Source organism: Pezoporus occidentalis, unplaced genomic scaffold, assembly GCF_034315485.1.
Source record: "Pezoporus occidentalis ecotype Australia unplaced genomic scaffold, CSIRO_AGI_Poc_V1 ctg76, whole genome shotgun sequence".
In the NCBI taxonomy this organism is placed as follows: domain Eukaryota; kingdom Metazoa; phylum Chordata; class Aves; order Psittaciformes; family Psittacidae; genus Pezoporus; species Pezoporus occidentalis.
In genome coordinates this window covers 1,681,444-1,701,919 of record NW_026916115.1, presented here as the reverse complement: position 1 = coordinate 1,701,919, position 20,476 = coordinate 1,681,444, and the positions used below count along the sequence as shown (strand labels likewise).

Below are 20,476 nucleotides of genomic sequence, written 5' to 3'. Positions count from 1 at the left end.
CCAAACATGATCTCATTTACACAGGTCAACCCTTAACTACAACAAGCTGACAAAACTAGGAGCATTGACTCATGAGCACAGGCAGACTCAAGCTGGTTGGCTGGAATGAACCACTCGCAAAGCACAATGCAGTTCATTGCCTGGTCTATTAAGGTACCATAAAACTGCTTCTAGTTAAACTCAGACACATGAGCTGCATAGTGTATTGGCTAAAAAAGCTGCTTTATTTTAAGCCAAATTGTGCTAGAAACAGTGACTCCCAAGGGGGTGAGGTGGGTATGTGAACATGGAAATGGTATAAGCTGTTTGACTTTGCCCTCAATCAATACTGAGATCCTACTGTAGCTGTCATATGCCCACCACGTTGTGACATGAAGCATCACTTCCTCCTGTGGCATGCTCTGCCAAAACCAGGCACTTACCACATGCTTTTCTGCTAGGCAAAGCAGTATTCTCTTTCCATTAGTTTACTAAGCTCTGCTGAGAGTGTAACATTACAAAAAATACACTGGAAAATGCACTTTCTGTAGGATCCTATCAAACGCCTCGCGCAGGAAATCCCTCTTGCCATCAGTACCACGAGTCACATTGGAAGCCACAGCCAAGGTGTTCAAACAATTTTACTGCAAGGAGAAGTTTCACCAGGAATGGAAAAAGGCCCCCTATTACTATGTACTTTGTGCAACCAAATTCTGTTATTTTTCTGAGGTTACCTTTTTCGGTGTTCTTCTCTGTGATACGTATCCTGAGAAAACTTGCTATGGAGTTTTGGGAGAATTCCATTTCACGTGAAACATTTGGTCAAGTGGCTACATAACATATTGATCATATTAAAATTCTTAGTCCTTTCTTACCTGGCTGTTAACATCAGCAGCATGTTGTAACAGTACTGTAACCAGCTCCTTGTGTCCCCTGTCACATGCCCAGTGAAGCAGTGCCCGACCCTACAACATCCAGGAGAAAATTAAGAAAGCCAGACAAAAGAAGCACAGAGAATCACAGTCTTGCTATTAAGTATTGAGCACCAATAACAAAATTACCAGACTTTTTTAAAAAAAGCTCCACTAGTATTAGTATGTAACATATTATTGCTCCTCATTTGGACTTACAGAATAATTATAGAAGTGTTAAAAGTGACACACAGTTCAATTTTTATTAATTTAGCATCAAACCCACAAGCCAGCATAAAAAAAAAAAAATCAAACCCAAACAAACAAATAAAAAACAGAGGGAAAAAGTAAGCATGGAATGAAAAGCAGGAGCCATGACAAAATGGCTTGTTTTCCTATACAGACTTGGGATTTTGACACTTCTGACTTTTCTGGGAGCAATGACTGACACTGTAAAGATAACATTTTCAATGCTGCCTAAGTCACCTGAACACCAACTGCCCAGAAGCTCTTTTCTCTGGCAGGTCCAAAACACTCAACCCATAACCCTGCCTCTGCTGCAACAGAAGATTAAAACTGGGCATTTGAGCAGGCATCACCCATGACTGTCCTGTTCCCAGCTCTGCAACATGGGCTGCTGACTCCATGCCTCCAGCCCCCCCCCAAACCTCTGCAGTTTTCTTCCCATCCCCTTTCTACAAGTCTCTGCACAACTTAAGTCTCACTGCATGCCTCTGCCACCACAGGAGGACATGCAATGGAAGTTTAGACCTTCCTGCCTGTAAAGGACACAGGAATGAGGTTTAGGACCCACCTGAGGGCAGACACACACAACTGAAAGCACAGATGGCCTCAGAATGGGCTAAGGAAGTAGTCAAGTGAAGCCAAGCTTTTGTGGTTGGGTTCATGGGCGCCCCTCTGAGCTAGAACAGCAAGTGTGGCACACTTACAGGGAATTCCTTGGAATCACCCTGTAGATGACCAGGAAATTATCCCCCCCCAGCTGTGACACTGTCAGATCAACCTTTGTTTTCCATTATGCTACAGTAAACAGCCACAGACATTCACAGATTAAATCAGTTAAATTAGCCCACGCCCAGTTATAAATCTCATGACAGAGCAGTGAGGAACAAAGTAAGGAACTAATTTATCTACTAATGAGAACTATGAGACAATTTTCCGACCACGGTGCCAGAACAGCAGGAGTGGCAGAAGACACCTGCAACGAAAGCTCACGCTGCTTCTGCTGGATATTCTTGGGCAGGGCAGCAGAGGAAGAACGTGTTTTCAAGTCAGGAAATGCATGCTTTTTGACTCAGGAAGTAGTTAATTTTTGTAACACATAATTTTAATGTTACATTAATTAACCTTGAGTTAGAATGAATATTCTCACAATGACTTTCTATGGAAGTACTGCTTACATCCATAGGCCATTTAATGATTAATGTTCTTGTACTCAACACCACTATCAAAGACTAAAAGGAGGAAAGAATACAATTTTAAACAATTGGTAAACATAGAAAGATCTTTAATTCATGTTAAGCATCCTTAACTCATCTCTGACTGGCAACTGCTTAGGATTTCAGTATGACAAATACCAACATTTTCGTGCCACAGAGGTTTATTTTGAAAGAAAGAAACACTATCTGCAACAGGCACAATAGCAATAATCAACAGATTATTTCCATTTCGCTTTGCATATCTAGGGGAATAATACTGTAATTACATGTGTAATTACTGTGCAATAACAGACATTTCTATCCTTTATATCAAAATTCATGTTACAGATTAGTGGCTATAATAGGTTGGTTTGCATTTCTCTCTGGACAAGTAGAATCTTATTTTATTGTTGCTGAAATTGGCTGGGACCAATACATGTAAACCAACAGGTTGTGAGAGACAGTGCTGCCAATGCTGCCAGCTCAAGGATACTGCAGCACTGTGCAACTGGTTCCTTCACATGACACTGGAGGCTGGTCCTGCTGCAAATGTTGCCTTTTGAACAAGACAAAAAACTGAAGTCTGATTATCTATAGTCATTAAAAATCTCCTTGTGCTATTTGCAGGAGTATGGATTTCAAGTCTTGGGCCAATTCCACTTTGGATAATTACACACTGCTTACCTATATATTTTCTCTGTAATTCTAAATGGATACAATATTTTCCAATTAGTGACTTAAATGGCTCTGCATTGTAATTGTGCACTATTAAAAAGATGACACGTTCCACCCAAGAAATGTCTGCATCCTTGTGGCATGCTATACCCTAAACACAGGGTATAAGGGACTTTGGAGACCTGTACAAGAGCACACCATCTGATAAATAAGTAAAAATACGTGCAGAAGAATCTCAACCTACTTATTGCATAACAAAAAGCATTACTAAGAGACTTGTATATAATACTCACTACTGTGTGCATAGTATCAGGCAAATCAAAATGCTCGGGAGTTCTAGCCAATGTACTTAAAGCAATATACAGCTACAAAGCCCACTTGTTTCCCATGTCTTCCTTCCACATCCTACCCTTAGCAGTAAGATAAACTTAAACTGAATGTGCAATACAACTCTTTGCATAGCATGGATATTGCCTATGAACATTGAAAAATTCTTTAGTCTGCACAGCTGCTGCTTTATATCAGCATATAACTTGTGTTTGTGTTTTTAAATAACATGGCAGAAATCTTAAAAGCCACAGATCGTGCTTTCCCAAAACACTTCCCATATGACCATTTCATTAAGCAGTGAGACTCAAAGCAGTATGAATAATTTCATATAGGAAATCACTGCAGTAGTGAGGTCTAGACTAAATGCTGGCAACATCAAGGTACTCCCTCTGTGCAATTCAAACACAATTGTTGCAGAAGTTACTTGAGAGGATGCATTTCACCCTGCCTTTGAATTGTTTAATAAAAAGAGCATAAAAATAGCCCCACTGCACTAACACTGCCTCTTAACTCTTCTATGCTTTGCTTGGATAACTGCTGCCAGCTTGGCCAGCTTCTGCAGCACTTCTCAAGCCAGCAACACATCAATTTTGCTCAGCTCGAAGTCACAGGGTGTTCACAAACAAAGCACAGGACAAGGATTTGTCTCCGATATACTGAGTCTCAGCAGACAAGCGGATGGGAATGATTTTCTCATCAATTAGCCAACACAGAGAAAGAGGAGAACAAAGCTAAACTGAATGATGCGCTACAATATTAAGCTATACTTCTAGGCATGATGTTTGCAGCTGTAATGGCTGTATGGCAATAAGAGCCACTCTAACTTGTGGCAAGTGTTTTATTACTGGTAATTAAGAGGAAATATATATAGAATGGCTGCATCCCACCCTAATAGGAAAAATAGTGAACAGAAGGGCTGTTGTTGCAATTATAGAGGGAAACTTCAGATTTGATTTGGAAGTCAATTGCTTTCACACCTTTGAAACATTTGAGGAAGTCTTTCTAATGGGACTAAGCCTGTAAATCCAGAAGTATGTGATCTTTCGTCAAATCCACTTTTTTCTCCCTTGTCCTTTCCTTGGCAAGCAGGCACCAATTTGGCATTTGCTATCTCAGAAGCACAAGGACTAGGGACTAAGCAAGCATCATTTCAGACTCCTTTCATTAAAGTTTTGGCAGTAGCTTAAATATTGTACATAGGTAACGTGTTTGCTTACTCAGATTTCTCCAACAATTAAAAATAAATTCTCTATCTATAACTTTCACAGCCCTTGGCACAAATAGCAAAAGCAACTCATCTATGCCTCTGAGCACTTTCTGGTTTGTTATAACTTGAACAAATATTGTTCTCAAAAAGGCAGCAAGCAACCCATACTACCAGGATGTGCCTGTGGTGACTTCACAGCCACAGTCCATTTCTTATTTCATTAGTCCTGCTGACATATACAAGAGAAACAGGTTGTTTTAGTCTGTGCTACTTCTAAGTGAATGCAAGCTATTCCGTTGAACTCCAGACAATTTAGATACAGTAAATGGAAGCTTGTACATGATTACTGTTATTAGATTCTTTGTTTAATTCTAAATTGAAGATTATTATTTCCAAACTGTTAGCAGGTATGCTGACTTGAATGCTGCACATGAAGATCTTTTATTTCTTGTGAGGAGAAGACCACTTATGCTTTAAAGTTGCCATCTACCTAAATCCCAAAGGTTTCTGTTGCCCTTTCTGATATCCTTTTTCTTGAAGTAAGTTGGTTTGTCCCCATTTTACATTTTTATTTTAGATCCAAATCCAAAAAAATTCACCTTTCACTAACTTGTTTGCACAAATGAAGGGATACAATTAGGTAAGGTACTAATGCATCACCTAAAAATAAAAATCTGAACACCTTACAGACTCAGACAAGTCTTTATTGTACAAGCAAAGGCTGAGCCTAGTGTCGCTACAGTTTAGCACCAGACTGTTCGGTGCTTCAGTAGATTTTGTTTCATGACAAGTTAACTCTTTCATGTATCTGTCCCTGCTGCCATTTTAAATTTATATGCATTTAAATCAAAGGATTGACACTGTGAGTTATGGTCAGAGGGCTAGGAGAGGCATCTTTGGATATGGCAGGATGCATTTATACAGCAACACTAAAACAGTTAATAAGAATGACAAGATTATGCTTGCATACACTTCACTCTACCAATGGCTCAGTCTGGGTTATGTCTAGTCTAAAATGGGTTCTAAAACTTCAATCAACCTGCACAATGCTGGAAAATAAGCTACCCTCCAGATTATGGAAACTATGTTTGGATTAAAAAAAATAAAAATTTCTTACTTCCCCGGTTAAGCATTTGCTGGGGTAAGCCTCTCACTGAGGCTGTGAGAATTTCATCTACAGGGGAATTCTGCACCAGTAGGAACCTTCCCATGAGGCATTCACAGGTAGGTAGGTTTTTCAGCTCTTACCTGTGCTGAAGCAATTGCATACTCTGCAATAGTCATGTGCTAATACCCATTAGTTCAGAAGTAGGTCTTCTCTCATATTAGAAACTTGTGGATAATTCCCAAAGATGACATCATTTGGCTGACTTCAGGTCTGACTCAAAACATTTATGTTGTTAGAACACAAAAATATTGTAACTTTCAACTTTTTCTTTTGTAAATATTTTTCCTGAGAACAAGCACACCTGCTGCTTGAACACAAAGGAAGGTATGAGTTTCTGAACACTGCTAACTACAAAAGAGCATCTTGCCAGTGGAAATGAAGTAGTGCTAACATAATGTTATTATATAGTTATTGCAAGTGTGCGATCTCCAAAAATGAGCTTTTATTAATGAAAGGGCTTCAGTCATGTTCTGTGGAACTGCCCTGGACATTTACTTCTGCAACCTGTGATCGGCGGAAGGAGGGATGAAGCTCAGTAATGGCGCTTGCAGCGACTATGTGGTACATGACAGTTTCAGTTCATTGAATTTATGATGCAAAATTCCAATCCCGATCATAAACACTATCTCTCTTCTCCTCTCCTCTGAAAATTAATTCATATGAATTCCTGATTAATAATAAAAGGCCCTGCCATCAGCATTCAGAGCCCCAGCCGGGGCTGTCATGGCTCAGAGGGCAGAAATCTGCTTAGTGCTACTGCAGAACCCAACTGAATTTGTGGCGTCTCAGTCTATGAATGCGTAAGCACTTCATCTGTTCACCAGAACACAATGTGTTGGAAAGCAGCAGGCAAAAGCAGCATGGACCACAAGCAGGGCTAGGTGGCAGCATGCATCAAAACCAAGATGATAAAGCTGATACCACTACATTTTCTGAAGGATATAAACTGTCCACACCAGGTATCTACTTTCACTAAGAAAGAGATCAAGCTAATTGACAATTTTAAACCCTTATTTACTTGAGGTTTTTGACAATGCCTGCATTACCCCCCTTATGGGGAAACATTGTTTTGAGCTTAATGAGCAGAGAAAGCCTGGACAATGTCACTGTTTTTGTGAAGTTGGAAAGCTGGTATCACTCATTTGTCCTCCCATCTTGGAAACAATTAAATGCTGTTGGCATGGCAGAAATACTACTTCAGCTGTGAATAGTTCATCAGTCAAAAAAGCTATTTGCCTCACATCCCACTTCTATTTGATCACATTTAATATACAAGCTGAGAAAAGGGAGATATTCAGCAGATGTTATCCTGCAAGTAGCTGCTGGCATTGCTGAAGATAATATAGAACGTAAGTTTCTGATATGCTACAGCATCAGTTAGCACATCCACACTACTAGAAACACAATTGAAAGCTATTTTCAAATAGATTAACCCTGTCTTAATGACCAAGTATTTGTTTTAACAAGATATTACAGCAGCTAGACAGACCAGAGAATCTTGTAAAGGAGTGGCACTGAATTAACACACAAAACAGTTAAAAGATGATTATCTTTTTCTCTCCATACCTCCTCATCTGCAGCATTCACATCCACTTTTTTTGATTGAATGGCTTTGGTTACATAGTCAATGTTGTTTTCTCTGCAGTAATCAAAAATGTTCTTGTCCTCTTCCCTAGTCAGGAAACAAAAGCAAAAGAAGCACTGTGTTACTGCACAGCACAAATGTCACATGTACATCATATGCTCTATGACATTTCAATACAATCACTGGACTGAAACAGACACCTACTAGTGCACATGCAGCATAATACGGTGTTTTTTTTTTTCCCAAGTTAAGACAGGATTCCACTTCCTAGAATACAAAGTTTGTTTTTAACAGCATTACGCTATGACAAAAGTCAACTTACTCCTGTGAACTGGCACAAGAAGTCTATAAAGTTAGCCAGCAAAACCCACATTCAAGCCCTGGTAAATCACTGGAACCCCACAGCAGACAACTGCTATACAAACTTGTAACAACCACTCTGGGTCAGACCAAAGCCCCCTTCCAACGCCATCCATCTCAGACAGTGGCCACTAATGGTAGCTTGGAGAAGAAAAGCAGAAGGAACAGGACACCCGTCTCCCCCCCCTGCCTCCCCGCACCGGGGCTCTCCCCTTCCCCGCTCCCGGAGGAACGGGGAGGAGGATCGAGAGAGTGCAACTCCTACGGGTTGAGACAAAAACAGTCCAGCAACAAATCACCACCGCTACTATCAGCTACAACAATGATAAGGGAAAATAACAAGGGAAGAGAATACGATACCACCGGCCAAGAGAAACGAGCTCCACCCGGAAAACCCCTGTCCTTCCGGGTCACTCCCAGTTACCCCTCACCCCGGGCATGACGTGCTGTGGTATGGAATACCTCCCCGGCTAGCCCGGGTCAGGCGCCCCGTCTCTGCTTCCTCACAGCCTCCCCTCCTCCCTGGCAGAGCATGAGCCTCACAGAGTCCTTGGTCAGGGTAAACATCACTTAGCAACAACCGAGAACATCGGCTTCACCAACACTGTTCTCAAACTGGAAGTCAAAACACAGCACTGTACCAGTTAACACAAAGGAAAAACATGACTGCTACTGCGGAACCCAGGACATTATCCACCCCTTATTCCATACCATTCACGTCGTGCTCAGATCCCACATTTTTCAATACACCATCGCTCTCCCACATATATACATCCATATACATACAGACCAAGAGGAAAAATCATTTTCTTAGTGCATGGACCAATCCCTATAATGCTGCCGAGTCCATTCGGTCCATGATGTTCAAAGTTCATTCTCTGTTGGGATGATGGCTGGAGGGAAGTCAGGGCCAGTCGCTGGTGACCTGGAGACATCTAGTTGATGGGCTATAAAAGCATTACACAGCAGGCAACAGCATACAATTGAGTTCACTGGCTGTTTTCCCCTAAAATCAAATCCCCTTGAGGTATACATCGGACTTCCCCATCTTCCCGCATTACCCACCAAGTATATCCAGGTCCCTGAGCAAAAGCAATCCCACGAGTGGGTTTGCCTTTACCTGAAGCAGGAATTACCCAGACTGTCTTTCCCAGCAAATTCTTCATATGCACCACGGGAACTTTGTCCCCCTCTACAATATGTAACAGTTCTGACTGGGCTGGGCCAGCCCTGTTGGCAGATCCTCTGGTGTTGACCAACCAGGTGGCCTTTGGTAAGTGTGTATCCCAATGCTTGAAAGTTCCCCCACCCATCGCTCTCAGTGTAGTTTTTAACAGTCCATTGTACCGTTCGATTTTCCCAGAGGCTGGTGCATGGTAGGGGATGTGATATACCCACTCAATGCCATGCTCTTTGGCCCAAATATCTATAAGGTTATTCCGGAAATGAGTCCCATTGTCTGACTCAATTCTCTCTGGGGTGCCGTGTCGCCACAAAATTTGTTTCTCAAGGCCCAGGATGGTGTTCCGGGCAGTGGCATGGGGCACGGCGTATGTTTCCAGCCACCCGGTGGTTGCTTCCACCATGGTAAGCACATGGCGCTTGCCTTGGCGGGTTGGTGGCAGTGTGATATAGTCAATCTGCCAGGCCTCCCCATATTTATACTTCAACCATCGTCCTCCATACCAAAGAGGCTTTAACCGCTTGGCTTGTTTAATTGCAGCACATGTTTCACACTCATGAATAACCTGGGCAATAGTGTCCATTGTTAAGTCCACCCCTCGGTCACGGGCCCATCTATATGTTGCATCTCTGCCCTGATGGCCTGAAGTGTCATGGGCCCACCGGGCCAAAAATAATTCACCTTTACGTTGCCAATCTAAGTCCATCTGAGCCACTTCAATCTTAGCCGCTTTATCCACTTGTTGGTTGTTCTGGTGTTCCTCAGTGGCCCGACTCTTGGGTACATGGGCATCTACATGACGTACCTTCACCACCAGGTTCTGCACCCTGGCAGCAATATCTTTCCACAGTGCAGCAGCCCAGATGGGTTTACCTCTGCGTTGCCAGTTGCTCTGCTTCCACTGCTTCAACCACCCCCACAGGGCATTTGCCACCATCCATGAGTCAGTATAGAGATAAAGTACTGGCCACTTTTCTCGTTCAGCAATGTCCAGGGCCAGCTGGATGGCTTTCACCTCGGCAAACTGACTCGATTCACCCTCTCCGTCAGCAGTTTCTGCAACTTGTCGTCCAGGACTCCATACAGCTGCCTTCCATCTCCGATGTTTTCCCACAATACGGCAAGAGCCATCAGTAAACAAGGCATACTGCTTTTCACTTTCTGACAGTTTATTATATGGTGGGGCCTCTTCAGCGCGCATCACCTCCTCCTCTGGTGACATTCCGAAATCTTTGCCCTCTGGCCAGTCCATGATGACTTCTAGAATGCCTGGACGACTGGGATTTCCTATTCGAGTTCGTTGTGTAATTAGTGCAGCCCATTTACTCCATGTAGCATCGGTTGCATGATGTGTAGAGGAGACCCTGCCTTTGAACATCCAGCCCAGCACGGGCAGCCGGGGTGCCAGAAGGAGCTGTGCTTCAGTGCCAATCACTTCCGAAGCAGCTCGAACCCCTTCATAGGCTGCCAGTATTTCTTTCTCAGTTGGGGTATAGCTGGCCTCAGATCCTTTATATCCCCGACTCCAAAAGCCGAGGGGTCGACCTCGAGTCTCCCCTGGAGCTTTCTGCCAGAGGCTCCAGGTAGGACCGTTCTCCCCAGCTGCAGTGTACAGTACATTTTTTACATCTGGTCCGGTCCGGACTGGTCCAAGGGCTACTGCATGAACTATCTCGCGTTTAATTTGCTCAAAGGCTTGTTGCTGCTCAGGGCCCCATTTAAAATCATTCTTCTTCCGGGTCACATGATAGAGAGGGCTTACAATCGAACTGTAATTTGGGATGTGCATTCTCCAGAACCCCACTGCACCCAAGAAAGCTTGCGTTTCTTTCTTATTAGTTGGCGGAGACATTGCTGTTATCTTGTTGATCACATCTGTGGGGATCTGTCTACGTCCATCTTGCCATTTTATTCCCAAAAATTGAATCTCCTGTGCAGGTCCCTTGACCTTACTCCGTTTTATGGCAAAACCGGCTTTCAGCAGGATTTGGATTATTTTCCTCCCTTTCTCAAAGACTTCTTCCGCTGTATCGCCCCACACAATAATGTCATCAATGTATTGCAGGTGTTCTGGAGCTTGCCCCTGTTCCAGTGCAGTCTGGATCAGTCCATGGCAGATGGTAGGGCTGTGTTTCCACCCCTGGGGCAGTCGGTTCCAAGTGAACTGGACACCCCTCCAAGTAAAAGCAAACTGTGGCCTGCACTCTGCTGCCAAAGGGATTGAGAAAAATGCATTGGCAATATCAATCGTGGCATACCACTTGGCTGCCTTTGACTCTAGTTCATACTGAAGTTCTAGCATGTCCGGTACGGCAGCACTCAATGGTGGTGTGACTTCATTCAGGCCACGATAGTCTACTGTTAGTCTCCATTCTCCATTAGACTTTCGCACTGGCCATATGGGGCTATTGAAGGGTGAGCGGGTCCTGCTGATCACCCCCTGACTCTCCAGTCTACGGATCAGCTGATGGATGGGAATCAGGGAGTCTCGGTTGGTGCGATATTGCCGCCGGTGCACTGTTGTGGTCGCAATTGGCACTTGTTGTTCTTCAACTTTCAGCAACCCCACAGCAGAGGGATCTTCTGAGAGACCAGGCAAGGTGGACAGCTGCTCAATTTCCTCAGTCTCCAAAGCAGCAATACCAAAAGCCCACCGGTACCCTTTTGGGTCTTTGAAGTACCCTCTCTTGAGGTAGTCTATGCCGAGAATGCATGGAGCCTCTGGACCAGTCACAATAGGGTGCTTTTGCCATTCCCTCCCAGTCAGGCTGATTTCAGCCTCCAGCACAGTCAACTCTTGGGATCCTCCTGTTACTCCAGAAATATAGATGGGTTCCACCCCTTGACAGCTTGATGGCATCAGGGTACACTGTGCACCGGTATCTACTAGAGCCTTATACTTCTGTGGGACTGATGTGCCAGGCCATCTGATCCACACAGTCCAGTAAATCCGATTGTCCCCTACCTCCACCTGGCTGGAGGCAGGGCCCCTCTAACAGTCGTCACAGCATTGGACACTTAAGTCGTGTTGAAAGGGATTATTCTTCTTTATCACAGGAGCTGGAGTAAAATCAGCTCTTCCACTCCATCTGGGAAACTGATCACCAGAGACTGAAGCCGTAGCTCTCATGGGACGATCAGTCTTGGCCCTTGCTCCCCTCTTCAGTTCACTCACCCGTTCCTCCAAAGCTGAAGTAGGTTTTCCATCCCACTTTGTCATGTCTTCTCCGTGATCCAGCAGGTAAAACCATAGGGTACCCCGTGGCGTATACCTCCTGTATCTCCTCTCTTGAACAATAGGACGCCTTTTGTTAATAGCTGAGACGTGTGTTGGTACACGTGAGGAGCCGGATAAATCAGATAGATTGTCCTTCAATTGTTCGATGTCCTGGGACAGTTTTTTCACAGCTGAGATGATGGAAGGGGTGAGATTGTCTTCGAACTCTCGGAGTTTATGAACCATTTCATCCACTGTTAGTGGTACTATGTCATTCCAGGTTACTGTTGCCAATGAATGGGCATATGATGACGGTGCATTCCGTGTAAGTTTTCGCCACATGGGTCGTGTACATTCAACTTCATCTGGATCTATAGGTGTATCCCCGTTATTCGGCTTGATGTGATAGATCATCTCTACGATGGCCGATTCCCTCAGAGACTGGATGCCTTTGTCTATAGTATTCCACTTGGCCGAACGACTCGTAACATCGTCCTTGTACGGAAACCTTTCTTTCACAGCTGCCAAGAGCCTCCTCCAAAGGCTGAGGGACTTTTTCTCTCTTGCAATTGCTTTGTCAATTCCCCCTTCTCTAGCAAGTGATCCCAGCTGCTTGGCTTCTGTACCTTCTAGTTCGTGACCATCAGCCCCATTGTCCCAGCATCGGAGTAACCAGGTGATGATGTGCTCCCCTGGTTGACGGGTAAAATCTTTTCGCATATTCCGCAGCTCGGTTGAGGTCCGAGGTCGAGAAGTTACCTCTTCTTCTTCTTCTTCGTCATGTGATGATGACTCCTGATCAGATTCTGGACCGGGTGGTGAATTCATTGGTTCTTCATCTCGCTTCACCCTTTTTGCCTCCTTTTTGCTTGTTCTCTTGCGTACAGGGGCAACTGATATTGGTACGAATTGGTCCTCTGGTTTGGCTGCAGTGATTATCACTGTGGTTTGAGTAGCAACTGTACTTGTTACTGGGGGTGGTGTAGCTACTGTGCTTGGAGCTGGGGTAACCGCGCTGTCTGTTGCAGTTGAAGTTTGAGCAGCTGCTGTACTTGCCACTGGGACAGCTGTGCTGTTCATTGCAGCCAAAGTTTGAGTAGCGACTGTTGCTTTGCCCTCAGATCCGCCGACATTCTTTTCCTTTTGAAGGTGCTGGATAGTGTTGAACAAGGCCCTGTAAGCATAGGCCAAGCCCCAGCACGTTGCCATGATTTGTCCATCTCTGGTATGGCCAGAATGACCACACACCTCATTTAAGTGTTTTACTAATTCTTCTGGATTTTGCAGTTGTTCAGTAGTGAAATTCCAAAGTACTGGAGGGGCCCACTGACCTAGATACTTGCCCATACTATCCCACACACCCTGCCACTCATGGCTGTCCAGCCTCAGGGAAAATCTCTCGGTCCTCCTACATCGTCGTTTGACCCCAGACAAGACCCAAACCTGAATCTGCTTAACTCTTGAAATCAGTAGTGGGTAAAACACACTCTGTATGCGTGTTAGCATGGTGATTCCCATCACCATCAGCAAACAAGTCTCAACAGCATTAAAAGGCCATTCAAAAAATTCAAAACTCTCAAATGTAAATGGTCTGGGGGGACGACTAGGAGGGTAAAAGGATGTCTCCTTCCCAGGTTGAGCACCTGAGAAGGAGAAAAAAGATGTGTAATTGCTAAGCACCTCCATCATATACCTCCCAAAGTATAAAGGTGGTGACCACACTGGGAACATAAGCCAGATCAATTTCATGATCAATGATTCTATTGTATTACAAGTCATTACCATAAAGTACAATGGGATAAAAACCTTAGCCCAAGCCCCATACTTGAAAAACACTAATACAGCAAGTACCGGATGGACGTAAGATATCATATACTGAAACTGTGAGATCAAGAGGAACAACCTTGAGAGCCAATAAATCAGCATTGTGACGAGTGACTATCAATCCAGTCAGATCTGTTCTTATCTCAACCCTTCGTGCCCCACGTTGGGCGCCAAAAAGAACTGTCGTGGTTTAAACCCAGTCAGGTAGCTTGTTCACTCACTCCCAGTGAGTGGTGCCGAGCTGACAACAATCGAGGTCCGTGTCCGTCTCCCCCCCCTGCCTCCCCGCACCGGGGCTCTCCCCTTCCCCGCTCCCGGAGGAACGGGGAGGAGGATCGAGAGAGTGCAACTCCTACGGGTTGAGACAAAAACAGTCCAGCAACAAATCACCACCGCTACTATCAGCTACAACAATGATAAGGGAAAATAACAAGGGAAGAGAATACGATACCACCGGCCAAGAGAAACGAGCTCCACCCGGAAAACCCCTGTCCTTCCGGGTCACTCCCAGTTACCCCTCACCCCGGGCATGACGTGCTGTGGTATGGAATACCTCCCCGGCTAGCCCGGGTCAGGCGCCCCGTCTCTGCTTCCTCACAGCCTCCCCTCCTCCCTGGCAGAGCATAAGCCTCACAGAGTCCTTGGTCAGGGTAAACATCACTTAGCAACAACCGAGAACATCGGCTTCACCAACACTGTTCTCAAACTGGAAGTCAAAACACAGCACTGTACCAGTTAACACAAAGGAAAAAACATGACTGCTACTGCGGAACCCAGGACAATGTGAAAAGGTGAACAGTGGGCAAGTACTTTATTTTGGTGGCTTTAAAACAGGTGCCTGCTATTACCAGGTACTCTTTAGTAAGTAATTGTCAAGAGATTTGTTAAATTTTTGGTGTTTATCTTGGAATCGGACCACAAGGCTTGGGTTTTATTTTATTTACCAGCAAGTAACCCAATTACAAGTGATCCTACTTACACTCCTTTTTGTAATTGACAGTGTTAAGAGAAAGCTTGACCATGATCTCTGCTCAGAGCAGCAGGCTGGCATATGCAGAGTGACTAGCACATGTCTGTGCTAGGATGCCAGTGCATGCTTGCTTAGGCCTGCTTGCAGGTAAGAAGATCAAGTTGTGTGATGTCACAGGTGCTTGAGGTACCTCTATAGCTTCTTCTAGAGCTAAAAGCAATACCCTGGTGTCAGACATGATAAAACTTCTGTCCAAACAAACAAACCAAGCAGAACCTCTAATGAAGTTAAGATATTTCACAGATTCTCAAAACATCGCAAAAGAGCTTTGCAAGAGTGACTGGAGATAGTGTTTCATGGCAGTTGAAAAAAAAGCAAGAGCTAGGTGCCCCATGGGATTTCGTATTTAGGCCTAGAGATATAACAGAAGTCTTCCAGTTTCTTAACCAGTCTCCCATGAACTCATCTGTTGGAGGTCTTGTCCACTCACTACACACAAGCTCCTGGGAAGGAGATCACTGCACACTTTAGATGCAATCTGAATTCTGGGGAAAAAAAGAGTCTCATGGTGGGATTAGAAAAGGCAAAAAGCTTATATTGCTCAAGATGGAGCCTGACAGATTCATGATGGAGGTCATTAGACATGCCTGCCTCTACTAACAAGGGCTGATGTGATGTGCTGGGAGGTCTGTCCAGTCCTACCTTGTTAGTCAAACCTCTCAAACACACACTTGGCTGCTTGAAAGCAGCCTTTTGCATGAAGCTACTTCTCAGACGACACTGTACAGTAATTTGGTTCCAGCAGTTTTCTCCCCATTGCACAGCCACACACACACTTTATTACAGATCATTCTTTCTTCTGTAAGAAAGTGAAGCCCAGTCTCTTCTTGCTAGAGAAGTCCACAATCATCCTCAGTTACTCCCAGATGATTTTCTGCATCACAACCTGGAGCTCAGGCTGTGAGCCTAGCATCTTTAGCAGTGATGCCACCCAGTCAGCCTGGGCACGGGCATTTCCACATGCTACAGCACCTGGGTGGCTCAGCCCTGCCAGACCTCACACAGCAGCACAAGAGGTACCAGAAGGTACATGACAGCGATAAAGCAACTGACTGTGCTCCATGGGAAGCATGCTGCAGGATCTGCACCAGTGGAGAGAGGACACATTAACAGTGTTGTACCAAACCCAGGTAATCTTCCTACCAAAGCCTCTAGATAAGACTTCTACAGTCCATTCCCAAGGATATTATTGCCTGTAAGGGGGAAAATGACTTGACACAGCTATCTGGATATCATTTAGCTTTCCTGAAATAACCACCTCTTCAAATGCTCTATATATCCCCCTTCCAAGAAACCACTTCTCTTTCAGAAGTCTCCAGAAAGGAATCAATCCAAAATAGCAATTTCCCCACCTGAAAATAAGGTTTTGGGAAATTTAATCTGTTTACTGCACATTTATTTCTCTAAGCTTTAAACCATACCTCTGTACTTGATGCCCCTTTTAAAACAAAAATAGCATATATTATATCCAGCTTTTCTGTAAATATTAGAAAGAGAAACAAGCCCTTTCCTGAATAGGTCTGAGAAGTCCATGCAGTCAGACCACAGACATTTTATCTGCAAAAAGAACCAGTCATGTGAAGCTGAATTCCAGATATCGTCAGCATCAAGGCCCAGAAACTGGTAGAAACAGCCTAAAACTAGATAGAGGCACATCAGAAATCAGAAGTAAAGTGACGCTCTAAGATATTGCTCAAATAATGTTGGGGGGCTGGGGTAGGTAGAGGAAGAACCCATAGCATTTCTATTAGTATTGTCAGGAAAATATCAGCTTATGCAAAAATACAGCATTCAAGTTACCGGTAGATGGGAAAGACCATGAAATTCAACCTAAGGGAGATGCGCACAATTTAAAACTTCTAGCTAGAAAGGAAGACCCAGATGCAATTTTGTTTCCATGTTAGAGTGTGTGATATACAAGCACTGTCTCTTTTTGTTGAGCTTAAAAGGAGTCAAGACCACTTGACTGTCAGTAAACGCAGGGAGTACGTTTACATCTATTTCCTGAAGATGGCCAGAAGGGTTTCTCTCCTCCCTGCTGACTCATGTTCAACCCCCCTCCAGGCTATTTTCTTCTGCTCTCCCTCATCTCCAGTAAGAAATGCTAGCTCTGATTTGACACTGAGCTGAAGCATATCTGTTGCCTGCAGGTAATACATGGGCAACTTTCTTCGTCCTTGAATAAAAGTATGTGGAAGAATTTAAACAAAGCCATCTTCTTCCAAGCTTGCAAAGCTTAAGCATAAAAAAACACTTGGTGAACCAACAGTTTTTAAACATCTCACAAAAAAGATCTGTTGCTGGATAACCAGGCTTCACTTCTGTACCTTGAGTGCTGTAAACCTCCTTGCTTTCTAAACAGCCACCAAGACTACCAGGAAAAACAGCACAGAAGAGACCTGGTATTCAGGTATTCTACGCTCACACAGACAGTATCCTCCAGGTTTGCCCCATGCCCTTCCTCCCCCCTTGCAGGTTACCTCCAGCACAGAGGGCTGTGATCGGGTGCTACTTTGGGCATCCTCTCCCCTTTTCCTGGGGCTGGTCCAAGCCACGTCCCAGTGGACCCACTCTGGAGTGGCCCCGGGTGCTCCTAACAGGTGGCTTCTCCCATCTGCTTGGCAAGGTGCTGCTGAGCAAGTGGGAGTGCGGCGGAGCGGAACACAGCATGTGGGGAGCAGAGAGACACTCGAAACACTTACTGTTTTTGTCAAGGCCCTTGGCCCCCAAGGGACCCATTTCACATAATCTATAATTATCTCTTTGCTTTAATCACCTCCTCACTTCTGAGGCTCTCCTGGGCACAGGAAGAGGAAAAGCTCATTAACTGAACCTTTTCTCCTCTCTCCAGCCACCCATAGCTTTTAATTGCTTGGTGTTGTTATTATCTATCAGTGCAACTGGGATCATTTTCATAAGAAAGGGTGGTGGGAGGGAGGAAGACAGGAGTGGGTCCCTGAGGTATGCACCACAGACAAACCTTTGCTTTCTCAATTATTTATGCCAGCTGAGGTATTAAAAGCTGAATAAATCCATAACTCAAGTTTATTTTGATCCGGCAGGCTGTCTCAGGGGAAGTGTTGTCCACTTGCTGGCACACTCGCGTGGTGTCCTCTGAGAGCGGCCAGGACATAGCGAGACATGTGTCATCCAATTCCCCACCAGTCGCTACACCGCCACACGTACTTTGTTAGATTAGTGGCAGCACTGGAGAGGAGGCTGAAGTGAAAACCCTAAAAAGGAGCCACCACTGAAGGACTCACTCTCCCAAAGGGAAGGCAGGCCTGAGCAGACAAGCTGCCCCTTTCCACAACAAAGCAAAGCCCCAAGGGTCACCACTCCAGGGACATTGGAAAAAGGGAGGGAAGCAATAAACTTGGCAATCATCTTGAAGTCAGAGACTTGCCCACTTAACATCACCAGAAGAGCATCCATTTCTTAATGACGCTGACCTGAAAAAACCCAAACCCCAGCTGCTTGGACCTGGAGGCGTTTTGTTTGAAATGTGCCAGGGCTGAGCACACTGCAGGCTGCACAACCAGGAAAGCTCTTCCGAAGGGATTGCCAGCCTAGCATCTATGTGAACAAGACATCTGCAGCATGGCCACCCAAACACACACATAATACCAGCACGAGCCTCTAATTCCCAACACAGCAAGGATTCTGGCTCCTGCACCACTGCAGCTTTGTGCTCATTTCCAGTGCCGGTGTTCCTGAAAGCAGGGTTAGAGGGAGAGAACAAAACCCAAACCATGCTCCAGAGTGCTGGGCTTGTCTCAAAAGCCATCACAACTCCAAAGTGGCATCCCTGCAATGGATGCTGGAAGCAGCTCTTTAAAATTCAGCAGCCTTTGTGCCTGACCACACGCAGCGACCTCTGGTATTTTCTGCCAAAACAGTTCATTTGTCTCGCACAACAACTAATCAATTCCCAAGGCCATCCATCACAGGGGCTCGCACGAGCAGGCCCAGCAGCAGGGCCAGATGGCGGCTGCGTTAGTGGGATTAATACCATTCTGATAGATTACACAGCATCAGACGGGCTCCCAAATGAGGGGTGCCTGCTCCACACCGTGAGCTTAAACAGAGCCCCACTTGCAACTGGGGTCATTCCTAAATGTTACAGGAAAGGGTGGAAGTTTCTACCAGACAAGGGTTTCTACAACATCTTTTGGGATGGCAGAAGTGTAAAAGATAGCTCAGGGAAACCTCCATGCCAAGCAGTGGATGTCATCCCCAAGCTAGCATGCTGGAGCCACGTGGGAGCAGCCCATGGCAGGGTGCAGGAGGGCTCCTCTAGAGGAAACGGACAGACATTTTGCAACATATTTTTGCATTCTCCATCTGGCAAGTCAATGCTTTCATGTGCTGGAAACACAAACTGCCTTGCCCTTGCCCCCACTTAAAAAAATGCTGCAAAGTAAAGTTGAATTTCCAATGCCATGGTATTTTTGGCATCTCCCTGTTTGTGTCTTAGATTAGATTTATATTGGTGACACGTCAGTCAACCTCATCTCACTGCTCATTTCTCAGGTTTGTGAAACTAATTATAGCTATGTGATCATGAAGGAGCTCAACTACTACTGCTTTTGTTCTGGTAATAACACCAAAAAAGAGACAAAGCTTTAGGCAGCAGTAAAAACCCTACCACTACACCCAGCCTGAAACTGCAGATAATTTTTGCATTCTCCCTTCCAGGGGAACCTCCAAGTCCCATCATCAGTCACCATCATGCATTATTTTTGTGTAATGCCTGAAGTGAGATAAGTGATTTGCAGAGAAACACAGAGGCAGAGCACTATGCTAATATTCTGCAACTGCTCCCTATTAGTCACTGGGGGTACTTGAGCTCTTTATTGCCAGGGTTTATTAATGACCCCTAATTGATGACCAGGGACCAGCACCCCAAAGTAAATAACTGCTATGCCTCATTAGCTCAAGAGACCTTTGGATGTGAAGATTGATCTCCAAATACACAGATTGCACTGATTTAACCAGTTCTCTTTCTAAATTGATTTAATTAGATCAGTATAACCTGTTTCTTTGGATGCTCTTGAATTTATTTGGAATCAGTGCAATTATTTGGAATCACAGTGCTGTACTTCTGTGAGCCAGACAGACCATTTTTCTATCTTGTTCTCAAAACAGAAACATTTGAGATTAGTGATAAAGCAAAATCAGCCCTGGCATAATCCCAGTTCCTCCTATTTCTGATCCACCTGACTTCAGAGTAGGGTATGGTTAACTCCACTTTGTCCAACATGCACAGATTTGCATCCTAAACCCAAAGCATTTCATTTCATAAAAGGAATGTAAGCATTATTTATACATAATTTTAGACACTCAGTTTGAAAGCAGTGGCATTCCTGCTTTGCTTGGTTATTTACTGCTGAGGGTAAACTAGTGATTTACACCATTTAAAACAAAATCTCTCATGTCTCTATTACATAGCAGCAGATTAGAGCATATTAGTTGTTTGACAAACTGTTCAAAAGCTTCTGGCAAGAATAAAATAAGTGAACCTTCAAAACCCCACACTTGCACTCTTGTCTATGTCCCAGTGCAAGG

General features: G+C 44.6%; 1 protein-coding gene across 2 annotated transcripts in view; it reads right to left on the bottom strand.

Annotated features, from left to right (window-relative positions):
* The window catches only part of ACBD6 (acyl-CoA binding domain containing 6), a 91,400-nt gene that overhangs the window by 41,486 nt on the left and 29,438 nt on the right, over window positions 1–20,476 (bottom strand). The window contains exons 5-6 of one of the 2 annotated variants that reach the window (XM_062602381.1): window positions 7,276–7,381; window positions 855–944 (exon numbers count right to left, since the gene is read on the bottom strand). In XM_062602381.1, coding sequence (XP_062458365.1) covers window positions 855–944; window positions 7,276–7,381 — 196 coding nt within the window. The remainder of the gene's footprint in view (window positions 1–854; window positions 945–7,275; window positions 7,382–20,476) is intronic. The other variant, XM_062602382.1, reaches the window with a different exon arrangement.